Genomic DNA, 21,704 nt, shown 5'->3' with positions numbered 1-21,704 from the left:
ACATGAGGAGGACTTATCCGTCTGGCAGTCAGAAGCGGAAAAAAGCAAGAAGAGGAGGAAAAGAGGAAACATGACAGCGGTAAATGATGGAGATAAGATTGACAAAAGAACAATTATATAACAAACAAATGTTATTGTTGTTAATTCCAGCTTATTTTAGTTTAATTATTTGCTAGATGAATTACTGGTAATAGACCAATTACTAATAGGGTTACAGGGAAACAGGTTAGCTAGGGCTTCACTTAGCACCAGAATATTATGTAGTGTTTAGCAGGTATATTAATATAGGCTGCAACCGGGAAAGACGTGCACGTCACCAGCATCACCGCTTGGCAAGTTTCGGTACCAGGGATGCAAACTTGTCACCTTTCGGTTTAATATATATATATATATATATATATATATATATATATATATATATATATATATATATATATATATATATATATATTTTTTTTTTTTTTTTTGTTGGGGGGGTATGGGTGCTCGTCTTTGTCATCCATGATTAGTTTGCATCCCTGGGCACTGTGTCGTGCTGCCAGTGGGGAGCCCACGAATCAATATAAGTATCATTACATTTACTTAGTTGACATTATTTATTTAGCTCTTCTACATTTAAGTTAGTTGAGTTAACATAATTAGTTGTCAATTAATAAAACTAGTAAAGCTGTTGAAAACATAACTCAGGTCAACAATGAACCAAGAGAGGCTGTCAGCACTGATACTAATTTCAATTGAACTGAACATACGAAGGTCTTTGGATATGAAGGACATAGTGACAGCATTTGCTGTAGCTAAGGCTCATAAGCACCATTTTTAAAGTAACAATCCGTTACTGTAAATATGAAGATTGTATTGTACAATATTGTATCTTCTGCCGTAAAGATGAAGACTGATATTTTGTTGAAGAATTAGAATAATAACTTCATATATATATATATATATATATATATATATATATATATATATATATATATATATAAACAATTAATGTTCTATTATATGTGCTTTAACTATGTTTTGTATGTTGTATAAATATATATCTAGGTAACAAAGATATATAAACAAAATTATCTTTTAGAAGGGCCTCGTATATTAATTTTGCCTCGGGCCCCCACTTCATCTTGGTTCGCCTCTGCCCATATGGACATGTAATATATGATATATTGCTCTATATTAAGAGTGATATTGCCATATATGTTACCTACAATGTGGTGTATAATTTTCACATAAGCCACTTTCTGGGCAGATGAAGTTTATAACATAATAAATCCCCATACATATGTTAATATCAATATGATATCTATCTATATATATATATATAATATATATATTAGGGCTGTCCCAAGCCAATCAGGAAGACACTCAAATGTGCGTGTGTTAAGAAACAAGTAACACTGAGGTCTGTTCTAGCGCATCACACACACCTTTGAGATTCCCTGTTCAGTGCACTTGATGTAACGATCACCCACTCATTTATCTGCTGTCAGACTTTCTGTGATGTCATTGTTATAATAATGCATTGTGTCTTGATTCGGATTTGACGTTCTGACAGCGCAAGCTTCATGCTCTCTAATCTGATCTCCATTTTGTTGCCATTATTCTGCTTATATTCATAATTGTGACCACAAAGTCTGATTACAATGTCTACCATTGTAGCATGTTTACATTTGCCAATATACAGTGTGTACATATATAGAGTGTATCTTGTAACCTACACACACACACACACATATATATATATATATATATATATATATATTTATATACACAAACATCATACATATATGTCTTTTACTCTTTGCACAACTCTGCATAGACTGGATTGATTTTAATAACTTCAGTGTTCTTGAACTGTGCACCGAACACACATTCCGGTACAGGAATCGAATCAGGAGTCAGTATCGGCAGATACTCAATAATCAATGACTCGGATCAGATGCTGAGTGGTCAGATGCTAATTTATATATATGCATATTGTTTAAAAACATCTTGAAGAAAATCTTGATATTCAGGATTAACGATGTCCAATTCATGAATTCAGATCTGAATAAATCAGACTGATCGGGTTCTTATCTAAGAGTCATATGGATGTTTGTTATGGAACTACATTTTGCTCCAGTTTCCCACTTCCATTTTTGTGTTGGCACTGGAAAGTGCAACCAGCAGATTCTTGAAGACTTTTTAAGAGCCCATTGGGTCTCTTTTTTTAAATCAACCACTCTGAGCACATCAGTCATACATCACTAACACAAAGTCTTTATTTTTAAAGTTGATAAGGTTACATCACCTTAATGTCACTCATGGAATCATGTTCTCTTAATAATAGAAATAAAATCATGACACTTTAAATTAACTTCACAGTTTTAATAAAAGTGAGGCACAGTCAATCAGAAAATCACAGCTTCACTGTGTGAAGTCTAAATAATCATATGCAGACATGCATTTAGCTAGCATTCTAATTATCTACGCAAGTCAATTAAAGGGTGAAAAGAAAGTTTTAGTTTACAAAAAGAAAATACTGTTCACATTCAAGAAGCTGCTGAGGTACGTTCACTGTCCGGTGTTCTGCCTGTCCGTCTCCTGATTGGTCAGCTGCAGCAGACAGAACGCCGCCACAGCCAACAGGATGCCACAGATGGCCAACAGGAGGTGGAGCTTATATCTGTGCCACACCCCCTCCTCTGTCTCCATCTCTGTGACTTTCCTGTTCTTCTTCCTCCGTCCTTTCTGTCGTTTCTCAAATGCCTCTAGTTCAGCCTGAAACACACACACTCTTTCTCAGAGGCTACATCAGCGAGAATCTCTCATAACCACTCTGATATCCACTAACCCACCCAAAACCATCCTCACACTAACCTGCTGAGTTGAGGAGATGTAAAGCTAAACATCAACTGATTAAAGAGCCTCTGAAACAGTGAGCAGCTCTTCAGATCACAGTCATTTCTCAGATCTCATGCGTTTCTCCACTCACCTGCTGTTTTCTCATTTCTCCCTCCAGCGCGGCTCTTTCCTCTGCTGCACAAGCCTGTAACACACACACAACTAATTGTCCAGTAACTGTTTCTCCAAGTTTCCCACTGAGCTGATGTCTCTCTGTGTGTGTGTGTGTGTGTGTGTGTGAAATGGAATCTGTCCATTAACTCTCAGCTTGTTTGGAAAAGTGTGTGTGTTTGCTGTTTTAAAGTTTCACACTCTCTCTGTCTGAGCCAAAAGAATCAATGACCCAGCAGTGGATTTTATGGCCCTTCTCCATGACAACACTTCCTGTGTTTGTGTTGGTGAGGTATGTGCACAAGTGTGCGTGCATGTAAGTGTGTATGTTACCTCTGCATGTTTCTTCTGTAACTCTCGACACGTCTCATCACACACGACCAAGTCATTCTCTGACCTCACACGAGAACAGGGGAATTCCTAAACACACAAGCACCGTTTACACAGTTAAAGCCATGTGACAACTTCATTATCTGAGCACAAACATGAAATCTCTGCTGTAAAGCATCAGTACTTGAGGAGCGTGAAGATGAAACTCAAACTCTAACTCAATCACATGATTCCCGTTTCATCTACCGTGTGTTGTGACGTGTCTGTTCCAGTGATGCTCCAATCAGGATTTTTATAGCCGATACAGACTACTGAATTCTTTTCATCATGATCGGCTGATACTGATCCAGATCTTTTTTTTTTTTGATAAAATAATACCTTGCCTTAGTTATATTATTTACAATATATTGTTGTAAGGTTAACTGACCAGTGTAACCTTTTATATGTTTGATTGACTGCATTTTATTTTGATAATGAACAGACCACGATGGAAGTTTGGATCGTGCGTGTGAGGCACCGATGCGACTGAACAGCTGAGACATAAAAAATAAATAAATAAATAAAAATAACTTTTTGGAGTAAGATCTAATCGGCAAAAGTGTTTACTTTCATTTGTGCACACTCACAATAAAAACAGAAGATTTGCGTTCTTGTAAGATAAAGCAAACAAACAGAATGCGCATTGTCATCCTTTCCTTTTAGTGAACTTGTTTATGGAGTGCTGCCACACTCCTGTTTTAAATCCGTTATCTTAATAATTTAAGTCAGATATATTTCGCATATGAAAAAATTTTTTTTTTATTTTAGGCCTATTTCTTACATAAAAAATTGAATCATCCCATTTTGTCCCAGGGCTTGAAAACCTGTGCCTAGGCTAGTAAGGTCCATGCAGAAACTTGTGAACGATGCTCTTATAGTAACATCACCGTTTAGTGACATCACAGAATGCTCCGGGAAAAGTATGGTCAGTGTCGGTCACAGCGCCTTTTAATTGCTGTTTTTAATCCAGCAGTTATTTATTTACAAATTATAAACTCTGATTATGACAAGTGTAGTATAAAAGCTTTGTTTATTAGAGGAATAATAGGTTAGCTGGAAAATATCACATCGTGACCATGATTTTGGATGCCATTCGAGCCCATGTTTATGCGGCTTTGTTCCGATTTGCCGGTTGGTCAAAAATTTCCACAAATTCAATAATATTTATTTTGCATTGTTTCTTTTCCTAAATCCTCACCGTCTAACACTCTAATTTCACAGGTTTATTTTATTGACTTTAACTTTTAATTACAGTTTTCGCATTTCTTACTATGGTAAACAAAATGAAAGATTTCATGAATTAAGAATTCGTTCGATTTATTAATTTGTTCCCTCATTTCAGTAAAATCATGAGTTATTTAAGGAACACAATTAATGAAACATGGACAGTTGCCAGAACTTAACAAGTTGTAGGAATGAAGCCTATCTATCCTTTGTACTGCAAAGCGCACGATATGAAACAATTATCTGGGGAAATTACTTAGTTACATTTCTATTGCTTTCCATGTTGAAGAACTTTGTGTTGTTTCTATTTTAAAGTACTTTTAAAAGCTTATTTTGTACATTATGAATGAACGATGCATTTATATACGGTCACCGTCGCTCACAGCCGCTTGCACGTGTTTTGTGCATGAGTCACACGCAACCCAAAATTAAATAGCTTAACTGACCATCTATAGCTTTAATCGATTGCATCTCTTATCCCTAGTGTGGTCTGGTGGTCATACAACTTATGCCTACGAATACGGGACAACTACGTTCCGTGCGGCTTTCATAAGGAACGTTTCTTTGATGCCTTAAATGTGGGACGATTCCGTATTATACGAAAGGGCTGTCAACCCTAGCATTGATTCAACGCACTGAACAGCACTGATGCAGTCATGGGAAATCCCCTTAAATGCTGAAAGGATACTGCGACAAAGATATTGTGTTCATCTTCTGACGACTGATGGAAAACAGATGCTTTTTACACAAATAAATGACTTGACCTGAAGGACAGACGCATCCCTAGTTTGTTCGGTGTTTGTACCTTTTTGATCCTCTTGCAGGGACACTTGACCTTCACTCGCTGACTGCAGCTCTGATCGCACTCACCCGGGTGACACAGCAGCTTACAGCGGTGCCCACATCCCAGCTGCACAGATCCATGAAACACCAATTAACATATGCCTTTAACAGCTACTGCATCCGTTCTGATCGCAGCGGCATCCCAACATTAAAACACTGTCAGCTTTGCACAGAACTAACACTACAAATCATTCCTAGTCTGAATGTTTGGACACACAAGCACTCGTCTCAAAGAACAACACACAAACACACATGATCGAGTGTTGCAGCACCTGTTTTGGACACTGATTCTGACAGGAGCTCAGCAGCTGTTTGCCCTGTTCATCTGCAGATGTGAACTTCCTACAAAACACACACACATTGATTAATGAACATATTTAAGGGATAGTTCAACCAAAAATGAAAAATACTCCATGATTTACTCACCCTCAAGCTATCCTAGGTGTATATGACATTCTTCTTTCAGACGAATACAATCAGAGTTATATTAAATAATGTCCAGGCTAATCCAGGCTTTATAATGGCAGCCCAAAATTTGAAGTCCAAAAAATTGCACCCATCGATCATAAAAAGTGCCTCACACGGCTCTGGGGGGTGAATAAAGGCCTCCTGAAGCGAAGTGATGCATTTGTGTAAGAAATTATCCATATTTTAAACTTTCTAAACCTTAATTTCTAACTTCCGCTGACTGTCGTATTCATGTTCAAAAGACGACGGAGGATGTTGGCAAACGCGGTGACGAACGTGGAAGCACAGAGGAGAGAGCAAAACAAAACTTCGGTCACGAATTAGTAGTACATAAAACAAATCAGATGATTTCGATATAAGCCAAGAGGACACTGGTTTTCCTTTGCTGTAAACAGATTTCTTACAAATTGTTCTTATTTTTTTTTTTATTAACCCCCGGAGCCGTGTGGACTTCTTTTATAATGGATGGGTGACATTTTTTGGACTTCAAATTTGGGGCTACCGTCCACTCACATTATAAAGCATGGATTAGCCTGGACATTATTTAATATGACTCCAATTGTAGTAGTCTGAAAGAAGAAAGTCATATACATCTAGGATGGCTTGAGGGTGAGTAAATCATGGGGTTATTTTCATTTTTTGGTGAACTATCCCTTTAAAGAGAAACTCAATCCCAAAATGAATATTTTGTCATTAATCACTTACCCCCATGTTGTTCCAAACACGTAAAAGCTTTGTTCGTCTTCGGAACAAAATTAAAGATATTTTGTCAGAATACTCCATCTGCCATCAGTGATTCAACCGTAACGTTATGAAGTGCGGAGAATACTTTTTGTCCACGAAGAAAACAAAAATAACGACTTTATTCAACAATTCCTCTCCTCTGTGTCTCTCCAAATCAGCGTAGCAGCTGATACAGAAGAGCGTACGCCACTTATTTTTGTCTTATAACCACTTATAGTCATTATTTTTGTTTTCTTTGTTTACAAAAAGTATTCTCCCTGCTTCATAACGTTACGGTTGAATCACTGATGGCAGATGGAGTATTCTGACAAAATATCTTAAATTGTGTTCATAAGACGAACAAAGCTTTTACGTGTTTGGAACAACATGGGGGTAAGTGATTAATGACAAAATTTTCATTTCGGGGTGGAGTAACCCTTTAAATGAGCGATATTATTAAGAACGGCTTTTCAAATACGGACAACAAATGAAAGCTGCAGAAGAGTCCAGCGTGTCACTCACACACACTCGATGTACAGGCTGGAGATCTTACAGTGGCAGCGCTGACGGACCATCAGCCGACAGGGAGGGCAGTTACCAAGGTGACAGGCCAGCGCACACGGGTGGGTACAGCCGGCAGGACGGGGCTTTGAACAGCCCTCCTCACACTGCTCACACTCCTGACCAGCCTACACACACAAACAGAGAGCGAGAGTCACACACACAGACACAGAAAATGAAGAGAAAGCCATTCATTGTGAGGACCAAGCTTGTGGACAGCGGGTCAAAGGGTCATGTGACCTACCTTAGTTTTGTCTGAGTTTGGTACAGCGGTCACATGATGGCACTCCAAAATGCATGTATGGTTACCACATGCTAAATTCCGTCCACATGACCGGCCGCAGGAAAACGGCCCACGAGTGTGACATGGAACTGGACTCACCTTCAACACACACACACACACACACACACACACACACTGCTCTAGATGAGACTGACATGATTCAGATTCATTTTATTTTACTATAATCATATACGTTATATAACTAATATATAGAACTAATACTAGACTAACTAAATGTTTCTAAAGCCTATTGAAGAACAGAAACAAATGTCATGCAAAAGGACATCAACAATGCAAAGTAATCAAGCTAAATAAGAAAGCATGAATGACATACAGTGATTGTTATTAAAGCTGCTAAAGTGATTGAGTCCAGATCAGTGAGTGATTTTCTCTCCATCCTGTGTTGTTTGATGAACATTAATGACACAGACAGTGGCAGATTATTAGGCTGCTGGCACTTTAAGACCTGATGAACAGATCCAATTTGCTGACACATATCTGATTTCTTTTTCAACTCTTGAAGTCACAGGAAGTCTGCATCTCAATCGATCGTCATACTCACTCTTACATCACCAATTCGTAGCAGTGAATGACGAGATATCATATCAATCACAAGTACAGTATGGAGTGCCACAAGGCTCAGTACTAGGACAGTTGCTTGTCACGCTTTACATGTTACTCTTGGGAGATATCATCAAGAAACATGGTATTAGCATTCACTGTTATGCTGATTATACTCAGCTCTATATTTCTTTGCGGCCCGATGAAACATACAAATTTGCAAAACTAACGGATAGGGCTGCACGATAAATCGCATGCCATTATCATACGCATCTTAACAGTAAAGCCAGCACTGAGTATTAAATGCTGCTCCATCTGAAAGCACGTGATGGAGATTTACTACTAATCACAGAACCAGCTTTGCTGATGAGATCTTGCGATTTATCGTGCAGCCCTACTAACGGAATGCATAGTTGATTTAAAAAAAAAAAAACTGGATGACTAGTAATCTCCTACTGCTAAATTCTGAAAAAATGTATTTATTGGACCAAAAACCTCCACATGTAATAACCTAGAACACTGTCTAATGCTCTGTCAATTCTTCGTCATCAGGTGGAACCTAGGTGTGCTATTTTAATAGCAATCTTTAATTTGAAACCCTTGTGTCTAGCATTTGTAAAACTGCATTTTTCCATCTTAAAAATATATCTAAATTACAACCTATGCTCTAAATGTCAAATGCAGAAATGTTAATGCATGTGTTTATGACCTCAAGGTTAGATTATTGTAATGCTCTATTGGGTGGTTGTTCTGCACGCTTAATAAACAAACTCCAGTTAGTCCAAAATGCAGCAGCTAGAGTTCTTACTATAACCAGGAAGTATGATCATATTAGCCCGGTCCTGTCAACACTGCACTGGCTCCCTATCAAACATCGTATAGATTTTAAAATCTTGCTTATTACTTATAAAGCCCTGAATGGTTTAGCACCTCAGTATTTGAACGAGCTCTTGTTACATTATAGTCCTCCACCTCATCTGCGTTCTCAAAACTCTGGCAATTTGATAATACCTAGAATATCAAAATCAACTGCGGGCGGCAGATCCTTCTCCTATTTAGCGCCTAAACTCTGGAATAACCTACCTAACATTGTTCGGGAGGCAGACACACTCTTGCAGTTTAAATCTAGATTAAAGACCCATCTCTTTAACCTGGCTTACACATAATACACTTACACATTTGTGATTGTTAGGCTGCATTAATTAGGTCTACTGGAACCAGGAACACTTCCAATCACACACAATGTAATCATTACATCGTAAGATGTACGGCATCTACGCTAATATTAGTCTGTTTCTATCTTATTCCGAGGTCACCTTAGCCACCAGATCCAGTCTGTATCCAGATCAGATGGTGGATCAGCACCTAAAAAGGATCTCTACAGCCCTGAATGTCAGCGGAGACCAGGACAACTAGATGAGCCCCAGATCCCCTGTAAAGACCTTGTCTCAGACAGCCGTCGGCACAAGACCACAGGAACCAGACAAGTCCTCTGCACCTGTGTTGCAGGCTGGAATTAAACCACGCCATGCTGGTTACGTCTGGTCAGAGGAGAACTGGCCCCCCTGACTGAGCCTGGTTTTCTCCCAAGGGTTTTTCTCCATTTCTGTCACCGATGTCACCATTTTGGTTCCTTGCCGCTGTCGCCTTTGGCTTGCTTAATTGAGGACACTTGACTGATTGCACAAACACTTTTGGAAGAGAACTGAACTGGATGATGACCCCACTGAATAATAAATGAACTGACCTTATCTGGAAAATGACTGCGTTATTGTTTTCTTGCATTACTGACGAACTATTTTCCTGTTTGACTCCGTAAAGCTGCTTTGACACAATCAGTTTTGTATAAAGCGCTATACAAATAAAGGTGACTTGACTATTGTGATATCATGTGAGTCTGAGTGAGTGCTAATAAACAAGTCAACACCTCCAGCCTGAATTATTGTTTGACCTTCGGTTTAATCTGAAGAACGACAGGATCCAGCTTATCAGCTGCAGTGCGAAATGAACCAGACACACTGGGGTGTGTGTGTGTGTGTGTGCGTGTGTGTTCACCTCATGTTCTCCCAGACAGGCTCTGTAGAGAAAAACGAAACACACAGTGTTGTCATTCATAGCAGCAGGACACACAATCACATCATCTATTGCAGTTGGAATCACTTTAAAGACACTCCTCTCACACAGACACACTTTTGGCTATAACTGTGCAAAGTGTGTTAGCCATATGTGCAGAAATCCCTACAACACCAACAACACACACTGCCAAAAACACGCTTCCCCAGCACTCCTACAAATACACAGCAGCCACACCTGCAGCGCCTGTGTGTGTGTGTGTGTGTGTGTGTGAGAGAGAGTGCGTGTGTGCTTACGTTGGGATGGGCACCATGCAGGATGGACACGGTAGAGCCATTCTCACAAACGCAGGAGTTGAGGGTTGTTCCCATGGACCGGCCAGCAGAGCCTGCAGGACGGGTCACAAAACTACAGTTTCAGCAGTGATATCCAACAGACGGCTACGAGATTCCACAATAAAAACTAAAACGCAATTAGAATTTCAGTTGAAAATACAAAGAAAACAAATTAAACAATCAAACTATCTTGGCTGGAAAAACAACATGCAAACTATGACAATGATAATCTCAGGTACTGATCATGTGCTTTATTTAATGTTAAAAGTGTCTCATGTAAGTTTGAATATCTTTTCGTGACCTTTATAGTCAACATGACAATGGATTATGTCACTCAGATCTTGAAAATAAATAAAAAGGGAACTTCAACATTAAAACAGTGAACCAGCAGGTGTATTCTGTGATACAAGATTGCTTCACACACTCACTGCGTATTCACTGTGTAATCATGTTTAAATAGTTTAATATTTATGAATTAGATTCTGTAAATCCATTTTGTTGAGAGTCCAGTGAGCTTGGAGAGAGGCTCCTTCCACAGGCTCTTCTGATTGGCTGTGATTTCTGATCGATTTTGTCGAGTCATCTGGTGTGGACAGACAAACTGCTTATTGCATTGCGTCTGGTTAGGACACATTTCAGAACTCAAAACGTCCCCCATTAGTCTAAAAACAGCTGTTATTCAAACCAAGCTGCCAAAACGACTTATTTTGTCTTTGAGCGACAAAAGACCGCCTCTGCAGAAAAAGATCAAAGCCTACTTCTACATCACTGTAAAATTTAAATGCTGTTTGTGACTCTTTTAGTATTCATGCTGAATGCTCAACATTGCAGGCTTTTTGCTGAGTAGGAAAGAGGAATGATGTGAGGTGAGCATCGTACCCGGTCAGTGGCTTTAACCAGCACTTGGTCGTGACACGGGGCCGGACAGAGGTGGACACAGCCGGCTAGCGGGCGCTGGCAGGGCTGCTTACAGGGCGGACACGGGCCGAAGTGACACCGGTGCTGCTCCTGAGATGAGTGATGACATGACGGCAGCTTCTTCAGAGAGAAGCAAACGTCTTCCTATGACCTCATTCAGCATGACAGAAGTGGACAGAAGACGCGAGCGTACCTGCAGAGCTCCTTACAGCGCGGCGGTTTGGTGCTTTTCTCTCTCCCGCAGGGCACAGAGATCATAGTCAAGCTGCAATCACACCGCACCTCGACCATCTCAGGACACGGATAACAGCTGCCTGAAACACACACACACCAGCTTTACCAAGAAGCAGCAGCTGATCTTCTGACGGGGCCTCGATTCCAGCCGTCCGCACACACTCTCCGCCTGACATTTGGATATCAGAGCCATGCGCCGAGATAGCAGGCGTTTGCCAGATAACATTGTTGTTCCAGACACACATTTGCATTCAGCACACAGCAAGTGAAGGAGAGCGAGGCATTGGCGAGCAATTCATCAGTGTGAGATGACCTCTATCCTCCATTACCTTTCCCACACACACACTTCTGCTCGGAGAAAAGGTCAGCTCATTCACGCAGACGCACTGGACTCTGACTGCGCTGATAACAGCACACAGGAACCGCTTCTGGCCCAACATTACCGTGACACAAACACAAAGGCAAGTCAAATGTTCGCTCAAGGTTTCCGTCGCTCCCACACTCCTGTGTGCCCTGCGGACAGGAAACGCTCCCGCCGGCCGCGGCTCAGCCGTTATGTGTGTGTGAGAGAGAGACGCCTTTGGAAAAATAAAGAGCCAAGAGATTGTGAGATTATGTAGAATAACTCCTACAGCTGAGCTGAAAATACAGATTTCTCGATTTGAATCAATTCTCATTTTGATGAACCGATATCTATTCTTAAATCCCAAGAATCGCTCTGTGCGGTCTTCAGTGAACAAAACTCCAGGAAACATTATTTTAAGCGGGCCACCCATCTGATAAATCACTATAAGCTTAGTGCTTTGCTAATTTCGATATGTAACAGTCTCGGCTTATAAATTCTGTCCATTTTATTATAAAATTCAAACAAATATGGTTTTGCTGCTCTTTAATGTGTGCTGACAGATGGCTCATCTCGTCCTCTGTACTATTAGTTACAGCAGCAAATCAGCATGAATGAACATCAGAAGAAACAGAACAGAATAATAATTCACTACATTTATATAGTGCTTTTCTAAGCACTCAAAGGGCTTTACATTGTGAGGGGGATCTCCTCATCCTCCTGGATGTTTTGACTGTCTATATATCCAAATAAACCAAAATCAAATAAAATTGAATTGAAATCACAAGCTTGTGAATCAATACTGAAATACGTGAAATTTGTCTCAATACCCAGCCCTACTAACTCTGGCCCAGAAGTGCCCACTTAAGACAGGAAGAGACCGTCTGATCATCTGAAAAACACTGTCTGACGGCTTGCAAATATCCAATCAGCCATAATGTGGTGGATCCTCAAAACACAAAGCATGCAGATGTGGTCATGAGCTGCCGGTCGCGGCTGAACCACTGGAAATGTGACCTGTGTGTTCATGGATGAGTGTGTGTCAGTGTTCACCTTGGTGGCACACAGACGGGCATTTGTGGTTCCTGCAGCCCAACATTCGACCGCAGCCCATGTCACACGGAGGGCAGTTCCCTGGACAACACTGCAAACACACACACAGCTATCAGTGACACAAACACGATGTGAGGTGTGAATGAGATGCACTCATGTGTGTCAAAAAGATTGAGTGTGTGTGTGTGTGTCACAAACCTTTCTCTTGCACTGGTGTCGGCTGCAGGCCCGTGTCTTGTTGCATTTAGACTCACAGAGATATTCCTTATGACAGGGCATGAGTTTGCTGTAGCGGCCACATCGGCACGTCTTTTCTACCTCCTGCGTGCGCACACACGGGTTAATTCCCCTCTAATCAGTATCTACGTTCACAATGGCCTATGATTTCGGGAAACGTTTAATTTTCTTCTTTGTAAATGCAAGCATTATCAGAGCCTTCTAACATAATCAGGATCAATCCTGGAACACATTAGCTCTCGTTTCGACTGAGAGCATCATATTGTGAGATTAGTATTATGTATCAAACCAAATCATAGCATCTGTGTATCGTTACACCCCTAATCATAATGCAATGGCAGGACAGTTAGAGGAACATTGCCTGTGTAAGTTGCTAGCGAGTGTTTTACGGCTCGTGTGTGTGTACCTGTCGGCAGGTCTCACAGGCTCCTCTGTGGCAGCGCATTGAGCAGGTGTGTAAACCACAGTCCAGTTTCTTCCCGCAGGTGTCTCCACAGGTGGGCACATCAACCGTACACGGCAACACGCTCTCTGAACAAACACAGCACTGAATGAACACCGGAGCCCTGCAGAACTGCTTGATAAACATTAAATAATATCTGCATCCACATGTTCAAGAGCGGGACAGTTTGTACGAGGCACCAATCCTACTCACTGATATGGGAACTAACTCTGATTTTCCTCCAATCAATTCATGCACAAACACAGAGATGTCTTTTTACAAAACTTTCATTTTAAATGTGATAAATATGTTTTTATATGACAGCTTGATTCTATTAACTAAAACTTGTGCATTAAATCGGTACTTGATGTTTTAATGGAAAGGTAAAATACAGAAAGGTTTGTGTGAGGGTTAGGTGACAAAATATCGTAATTTCATCTCAAAACCAGGACTGTCTATTGATTGAAATACATCATTGCCATTTACAAATATTATTTTTCTGCCATTAATGCTTCAACACATTCAGTTCCATTTTAAGCAAAGAAACTAAATAACAGGCTGCTAATCGTGTGTGTGTGCATGTAAGAATGTGAACTGGTGTATATATAGTAATACAGGTATAGAACGAGCAGTAAATTCTGACCTTGTGGGGAAATTTTTTGGTTCCCATGAGGAAACAAGCTTATGAATCAAACAGAATGAAGTGATTTGAGTGTAGTTTTATGTGGGGGTGGAATACCAGTGTGTGTGTGTGTGTGTGTGTGTGTGTGTGTGTGTGTGTGTGTGTGTGAGAGAGAGAACTTACTTGTCTTGCCACAGGAACAGGATCGGTTTCCTGCACGAGGACATTCTCCACACACACCTGTGTGACACACACGCTCACATGTGTGATTCCCACAGGACAGCGGATGACCACACACCTGCACAAACACACAAAAACACATCATATAGCTGTCACACACACACACACACACACCATACAGCTGTTACACACACACACACACACGCACATATCATACAGCTGTTACATACTAGTGGTCGACCGATATATCGCAAAGGGCGATATATCGAAACCATTGTCGGAACCATACTCTAGATTTAATATGGTCACATGGAATTGATGTTGATGGTGTTGAAATTACACAGCCAAGAGATATCATCTCAGATCATTATTTAGTTTTGTGCAAACTTCATATAGCTAAAACTGTAAATTCTACTTCTTGTTACAAGTATGGTAGAACCATCACTTCTACCACAAAAGACTGCTTTGTAAGTAATCTTCCTGATGTATCCCGATTCCTTAGCATATCCAAAACCTAAGAACAACTTGATGATGTAACAGAAACTATGGACTCTCTCTTTTCTAGCATTTTAAATACAGTTGCTCCTTTACGCTTAAGGAATTATAAAGAAAAATTTATAAAACAGTACTATAAAAAAAATGTACAATTTATTTATCCTTTCGGAAATTAGTTCTACACCATACAGTACGTCTGATACATTTATACATAAGACAACAAGACAGTTGACAAGACAGAATTAAAAAAAAAATATACAATCCTTAAACCCTTTTACCCAAACACCCCCCCAAGACATACCCACCATCAGGACAGAAGACTCAAACCCCACTACACATAACTAGGATAATAAAGTGCAGTTGTGCATACTGTAACAGTCAAGCTGGAAAGAAAGTGCATGATGCTATTTAAAGTGCTGTCCTGCAGGTAAGTTCTTATTCATAAATGTAATGCTAGTTGGAATGAATGACTTACTGGCTCGATTAGTTTTGAAAGAGGGTAGCCTAAACCTCCTCCCTGATGGCAACACCTCATATGCCTGGTGTAGGGGGTGTGACATATCTCTATTAATTGCTTGACCTTTCTTCAACACCCTTCTTTCACAGGTAATAGCCATACTGTCTAGTTTTTTCCCCGCAACCTTGCTAGCCAGGTTAACTATCTTGCTCAGTATGTTTTTATTGGTCACTGACAAAGAGAAATACCAGGCAACACAACAAAAAAGTAGAGTGCTCTCCACAAATGAGTGATAAAAAAGTAACATCATATCACTATCCACTCTAAATTGTCTTAGTCTCCGCATAAAATGCAGCCTCTGCAGCCCCTTTTTATAGACGGTGTCAGTATTACTGTTCCATTGCAACTTATTATCTATTATTGTGCCTAAGTACTTGTACTCGGCTACAATCGCAACATCCTCTTCATTTATAACCAAACACTGATGGGGCTGGCTCCCAATTCTGTAATCTATTATTATTTCCTTTGTTTTCTTTATATTTAAATGAAGATAGCTGGACCTACACCAGTCTGCAAATTGATCCACCCAGGCCCTGTAGTTGGTCTCATCACTATCCAGTATTAACCCCACTATTGCTGTATCATCTGCAAATTTTATTGTAAGATGCTCAGGTGTATTACTTCTACACTCATTAGTGTAAAGAGTGAACAATACTGGTGAGATGACACTGCCCTGAGGGGATCCTGTGTTGGTCATAATCAGGGAGGACACAGCCTCATTTACCCTAACACACTGTGCTCTCTCCGTCAGAAAGGACTCAACCCACCTTATTATGTTAGGATTTACCCCTAACTGTCCCAGCCTCTCCATCATAATGTGGGGCCTGATGGTGTTGAAGGCGGAGGAAAAATCTATAAAGAGAACCCGGACATATCGTTTGGACTTATCCAGATGGCAATAGATATTATGGAGCATATACAGAAGGGCATCATCTGTACTCCGCTTGTTTCTATAGGCAAACTATAAAGGGTCGATATTACATTGCACATCATTTAGAATATGTCTCAGAACAATTCTCTCTAGGCTCTTCACCACGATTGATGTTAGGGCGACTGGACGATAATCATTTAAATCAGCTGGTCTTGCTACCTTAGGTACTGGTACTATGAGCGAGGACTTCCAGACTTTAGGAATGTATTGTGTATCTAATGACTTTTGAAAAAGCTGGCAGAAAATGAGGCTAAGTTGTTCACTACACATTTGCAAAACCCTACCACTTATTTGATCTGGGCCTGGTGCTTTTTTAGAATCAATTTTATTAAAAACTCTACGCACATCCTCTGCTGTAATAGTTGGAGGAGTACCATACTGTAGCTGCTGTCTAATGGCATCACGCTCCAGGAGAAAATCTGATGTTTCGAACCGTGCATAAAAACCGTTCAGTTCATTTGCAAATGCTTGATCATCTCCATTTGTAACTATGTGCCTTTTCTTCTCCTCCTTCCCTATCATTGTATACATCCCTTGCCATGCATGTTTCAGGTTATTCCCCCTCATTTTCACCTCAATCTGCCATTTATATTTCTGTTTACAGTCATTTGTTATCTGTCTAATCTCCTTCTGAATTGCTTTCATTTTAAGCCTGTCTCCCTGCTCAAAAGCTCTCCTTTTCCTGTGCAGTGCACCTTTTAATTCTTTATTTACCCAGGGTTTGTCATTTGGAAATACCCTAAAAGTTTTTTCTGGGATTATACAGTCCACACAGAACCGAATATAGTCAGTCACCACTGAAGTCAACTCTTCCAAGTTCTTACTAGTATTCACGAAAATGTCCCACACAGTACAATCAAAACAGCCTCGAAGGCGTTCAACAGACTCATCAGTCCACTGTTTAACTATCTTTATCTTGGGTTTGCTGGTCTTGAGCTTTTGTTTATACTGCTGCGGGACAAGCTGGATTGCGTTGTGATCCGAGTCTCCAAGGGGTGGTTTTGCATAGCCCTTATAAGCGTCTTTAATATTCCCAAAACATAGATCGAGTGTTTTATCCCTCCTTGTCGGGCACTCGACGTATTGATAGTAATTGGGCAATACGCTTTTGATTGAGCATCCATTAAAGTCTCCGAGCACAAACTTCGGTGCATCAGGTGCCATGTTTTCTAGTTTAGCCATTGTGTCGTATATCCTATTTGCCGCGACCTTAGTATTAGCGCGGGGATGAATATATACCACAGTGACAAACACCTGACCGAATTCCCTAGGTAGATAGTAAGGTCTTACCGACAGCGACAATAGCTCAATATCCTCCGAGCAATGGGAGTCTCTTACTGTGTAGTTTTTACACCATCGCTCATTTATATAAACACACACACCCCCTCCCATTCTTTTGCCGGTTACCTGTGCATCACGGTCCCGTCTAATCGGGTCGCTAAACCCTATGATCCTGAGTGTTGAGTTATCAGTCGTGTCTTTAAGCCATGTTTCCGTGAAGCACAACAGACAACTTTCCCGATACTCTGAGAGATACCTCACAGTGTTCCGTAGCTCCGTGAATTGCTTCACCAAGGAGCGGGTGTTAGCCAGGATGACCGTAGGTAGCGGTGACTCTACGACGTACGCCTCCTCGCCGGCCTCTTTTCCTCGGTGCTGTGGATGTCCGTATACACTCATCTGGCAGATCGACTGGAAAGTTTCCGCTATGCAGATCCCTTAGTTGCCAGAGTTGATCCCGGGTATAATGTAAAATCCCATATGTTGTGGCGGCGGCCGATGCATAGCTTCCCCGACTCAGTGAAAGGACTGTTAACAGCAACAGGTGAATCGCCATGACGATAGACAAAAACTGCGTAACAAAACGCATCTTGACTTTGTTGACTCGCTTCTGACTTAGCAACCAAACTTTCAAAGCGTATAGTTCGAGGTTTATGTGATGAAAAAACACTTACATATAGACCATAAAACAAACAAACATTTCAGACGTGCTGTAGGCACTCGTCGCCACGGTGCAGCGCCGGAAACACAGCTCTAGCTGTGCACACTCGCACCCTAAAGAGAGCAGCCCGGGAAATGGAGCGCAGCTGGAGGAAAACAAAACTAGAGGTATTTCGTATCGCTTGGAGGGAAAGTAACCTATCTTACAGAAAAGCATTCAAAACTGCTAGATCTGATTACTTTTCATCTCTTTTAGAAGAAAACAAACATAACCCCAGGTATTTATTCAATACAGTGACTAAATTAACGAAAAATAAAGCATCAGCAAGTTTTGACATTTCCCAACATCACAGCAGTAATGACTTTATGAACTACTTTACTTCTAAGATCGATACTATTAGAGATAAAATTGTAACCATGCATCCGTCAGCTACAGTATCACATCAGACAGTGCACTATAGATCCCCTGAGGAACAGTTCCACTCATTCTCTACTATAGGAGAGGAAGAATTGTATAAACTTGTTAAATCATCTAAACCAACAACATGTATGTTAGACCCTATTCCATCTAAGCTCCTAAAAGAGGTGCTTCCAGAAGTCATAGATACTCTTCTGACTATTATTAATTCATCATTGTTATTAGGATATGTCCCCAAAACCTTCAAACTGGCTGTTATTAAGCCTCTCATCAAAAAAACACAACTTGACCCCAAAGAACTAGTTAATTATAGACCGATTATCTCCCTTTTCTGTCCAAGATACTAGAAAAGGTAGTATCCTCACAATTATATTCCTTCTTATTGAAAAATGGTATCTGTGAGGATTTCCAGTCAGGATTTAGATCGTATCATAGTACTGAGACTGCTCTCCTTAGAGTTACAAATGACCTGCTCTTATCATCTGATCGTGGTTGTATCTCTCTATTAGTGCTATTGGATCTTAGTGCTGCGTTCGACACTATTGTCCACAACATTCTTTTGCATAGACTAGAACACTTTGTTGGCATTAACGGAAGTGCATTAGCATGGTTTAAAATCGTACTTATATGACCATCATCAATTCGTAGCAGTGAATGAAGAGGTATCATATCGTTCACAAGTGCAGTATGGAGTACCTCAAGGCTCAGTACTAGGGCCGTTACTCTTCACGCTTTACATGTAACTCTTGGGAGATATCATCAGGAAACACAGTGTTAGCTTTCACTGTTATACTGATGATACTCAGCTCTATATTTCTTTGCGGCCCGGCGAAACATACCAATTTGAAAAACTAACGGAATGCATAGTCGATACAAAACACTGGATGAGTTAGTAATTTCTTACTGCTAAATTCTGAAAAAACAGAGGTGTTCATTATAGGACCTAAAAACTCTGCATGTATTAACCTAGAACACTGTCTAAGCCTTGATGGCTGCTCTATCAATTCTTCATCATCTGTTAGGAATCTAGGTGTGCTATTTGATAGCAACCTTTCCTTAGAAAGCCACGTTTCTAGCATTTGTAAAACTGCATTTTTCCATCTTAAAAATATATCTAAATTACGACCTATGCTCTCAATGTCAAATGCAGAAATGTTAATCCATGCGTTTATGACCTCAAGGTTAGATTATTGTAATGCTCTATTGGGTGGTTGTTCTGCACGCTTAGTAAACAAACTCCAGTTAGTCCAAAATGCAGCAGCTAGAGTTCTTACTAGAACCAGGAAGTATGATCATATTAGCCCGGTCCTGTCAACACTGCACTGGCTCCCTATCAAACATTGTATAGATTTTAAAATCTTGCTTATTACTTATAAATCCCTGAATGGTTTAGCACCTCAGTATTTGAATGAGCTCTTGTTACATTATAGTCCTCCACGTCATCTGCATTCTCAAAACTCTGGAATAACCTACCTAACATTGTTCGGGAGGAAGACACACTCTTGCAGTTTAAATCTAGATTAAAGACCCATCTCTTTAACCTGGCTTACACATAACACACTAATACGCTTCTAATATCCAAATCCGTTAAAGGATTTTTAGGCTGCATTAATTAGGTAAACCGGAACCGGGAACACTTCCCATAACATCCGATGTACTTGCTACATCATTAGAAGAATGGCATCTACGCTCATATTAGTCTGTTTCTCTCTTATTCCGAGGTCACCGTAGCCACCAGATCCAGTCTGTATCCAGACCAGATGGTGGATCAGCACCTAGAAAGGACCTCTACAGCCCTGAAAGACAGCGGAGACCAGGACTAGAGCCCCAGATACAGATCCCCTGTAAAGACCTTGTCTCAGACGACCACCGGAACAAGACCACAGGAAACAGATGATTCTTCTGCACAATCTGACTTTGCTGCAGCCTGGAATTGAACTGCTGGTTTCGTCTGGTCAGAGGAGAACTGGCCCCCCGACTGAGCCTGGTTTCTCCCAAGGTTTTTTTTCTCCATTCTGTCACTGATGGAGTTTTGTTTCCTTGCCGCTGTCTCCTCTGGATTGCTTAGTTGGGGACACTTCATTTACAGCGATATCGTTGACTTGATTGCAAATTATTGCACAGATACTATTTAAACTGAACTGAGCTGAATGAGTGACATCACTGAATTCAATGATGAACTGCCTTTAACTGTCATTTTGCATTATTGACACACTGTTTTCCTAATTAATGTTGTTCAGTTGCTTTATCTGTTTTGTTTAAAGCACTACATATATAAAGGTAAAGGTGACTTTCTCTTTTGCAGTCAGCATTAAGCAAATACGCATTTATATCATTTAAACAAATCTGTGAATGGCTAATGAACATTTAATTTCACAAACCTTGCAAACTTAGTTGAATCCAGCTGTGAGATCTTGTGAAGTGTGCATGTGTATCCAACATGATCGTGTGTTTTCTGCGTGATGGTCGGTCCGTGTGAATTGAATGCTTTAAAAATTATGCTGTGCTTTATGCATTTGCCCACTGTCATATTCATGTAATTTTCACTGTGTGCTGTATGTAAAATGAGTATTACCTTGGCTTTATTTGAAAATGAATGATTCCCAATGCACACAAACTTCCCAAAGTACTGAGTGCCCCCTGTTTTGGTTACAGTGTTTACTTCCTTTTTAATTATATTTTTATTAAATATTCATTTATTTGTGGAAAAATACTGTCATCTAAAGTATAAATATGTTCATTTTACACATTTATTTTTTAATCCATTGTCAAATGATTTCAAATTTCTTAAATATTAAAAAAATTTGTAAAAATTATCGGCTTTATATCAGCTCCCCCTGCTTTCCAAGATATCGGCAGTCAAAAAAACATTATCGGTCAACCACTAATACACACACACACACACACACACACACACACATCATACAGCTGTTACACAC

At 40.2% G+C, this 21,704-nt stretch overlaps 1 protein-coding gene across 1 annotated transcript in view; it reads right to left on the bottom strand.

The window, feature by feature from the left end:
- Positions 1-2,237: 2,237 nt before the first annotated feature.
- The window catches only part of nfxl1 (nuclear transcription factor, X-box binding-like 1), a 30,879-nt gene continuing 11,412 nt past the window's right edge, over positions 2,238-21,704 (bottom strand). The window contains 15 exon segments of the mRNA XM_042713826.1: positions 2,238-2,760; positions 2,975-3,028; positions 3,328-3,414; positions 5,393-5,497; positions 5,703-5,772; positions 7,144-7,310; positions 7,427-7,564; positions 10,082-10,103; positions 10,396-10,487; positions 11,314-11,473; positions 11,546-11,666; positions 12,983-13,073; positions 13,181-13,303; positions 13,626-13,750; positions 14,467-14,581. Coding sequence (XP_042569760.1) covers positions 2,554-2,760; positions 2,975-3,028; positions 3,328-3,414; positions 5,393-5,497; positions 5,703-5,772; positions 7,144-7,310; positions 7,427-7,564; positions 10,082-10,103; positions 10,396-10,487; positions 11,314-11,473; positions 11,546-11,666; positions 12,983-13,073; positions 13,181-13,303; positions 13,626-13,750; positions 14,467-14,581 — 1,677 coding nt within the window. The 3' untranslated portion in view covers positions 2,238-2,553.

Source organism: Cyprinus carpio, chromosome A23 (assembly GCF_018340385.1).
Source record: "Cyprinus carpio isolate SPL01 chromosome A23, ASM1834038v1, whole genome shotgun sequence".
NCBI classification, from domain to species: domain Eukaryota; kingdom Metazoa; phylum Chordata; class Actinopteri; order Cypriniformes; family Cyprinidae; genus Cyprinus; species Cyprinus carpio.
The sequence above is the reverse complement of the archived record's forward strand: the minus strand, read 5'-3'. Positions and strand labels throughout refer to the sequence as shown.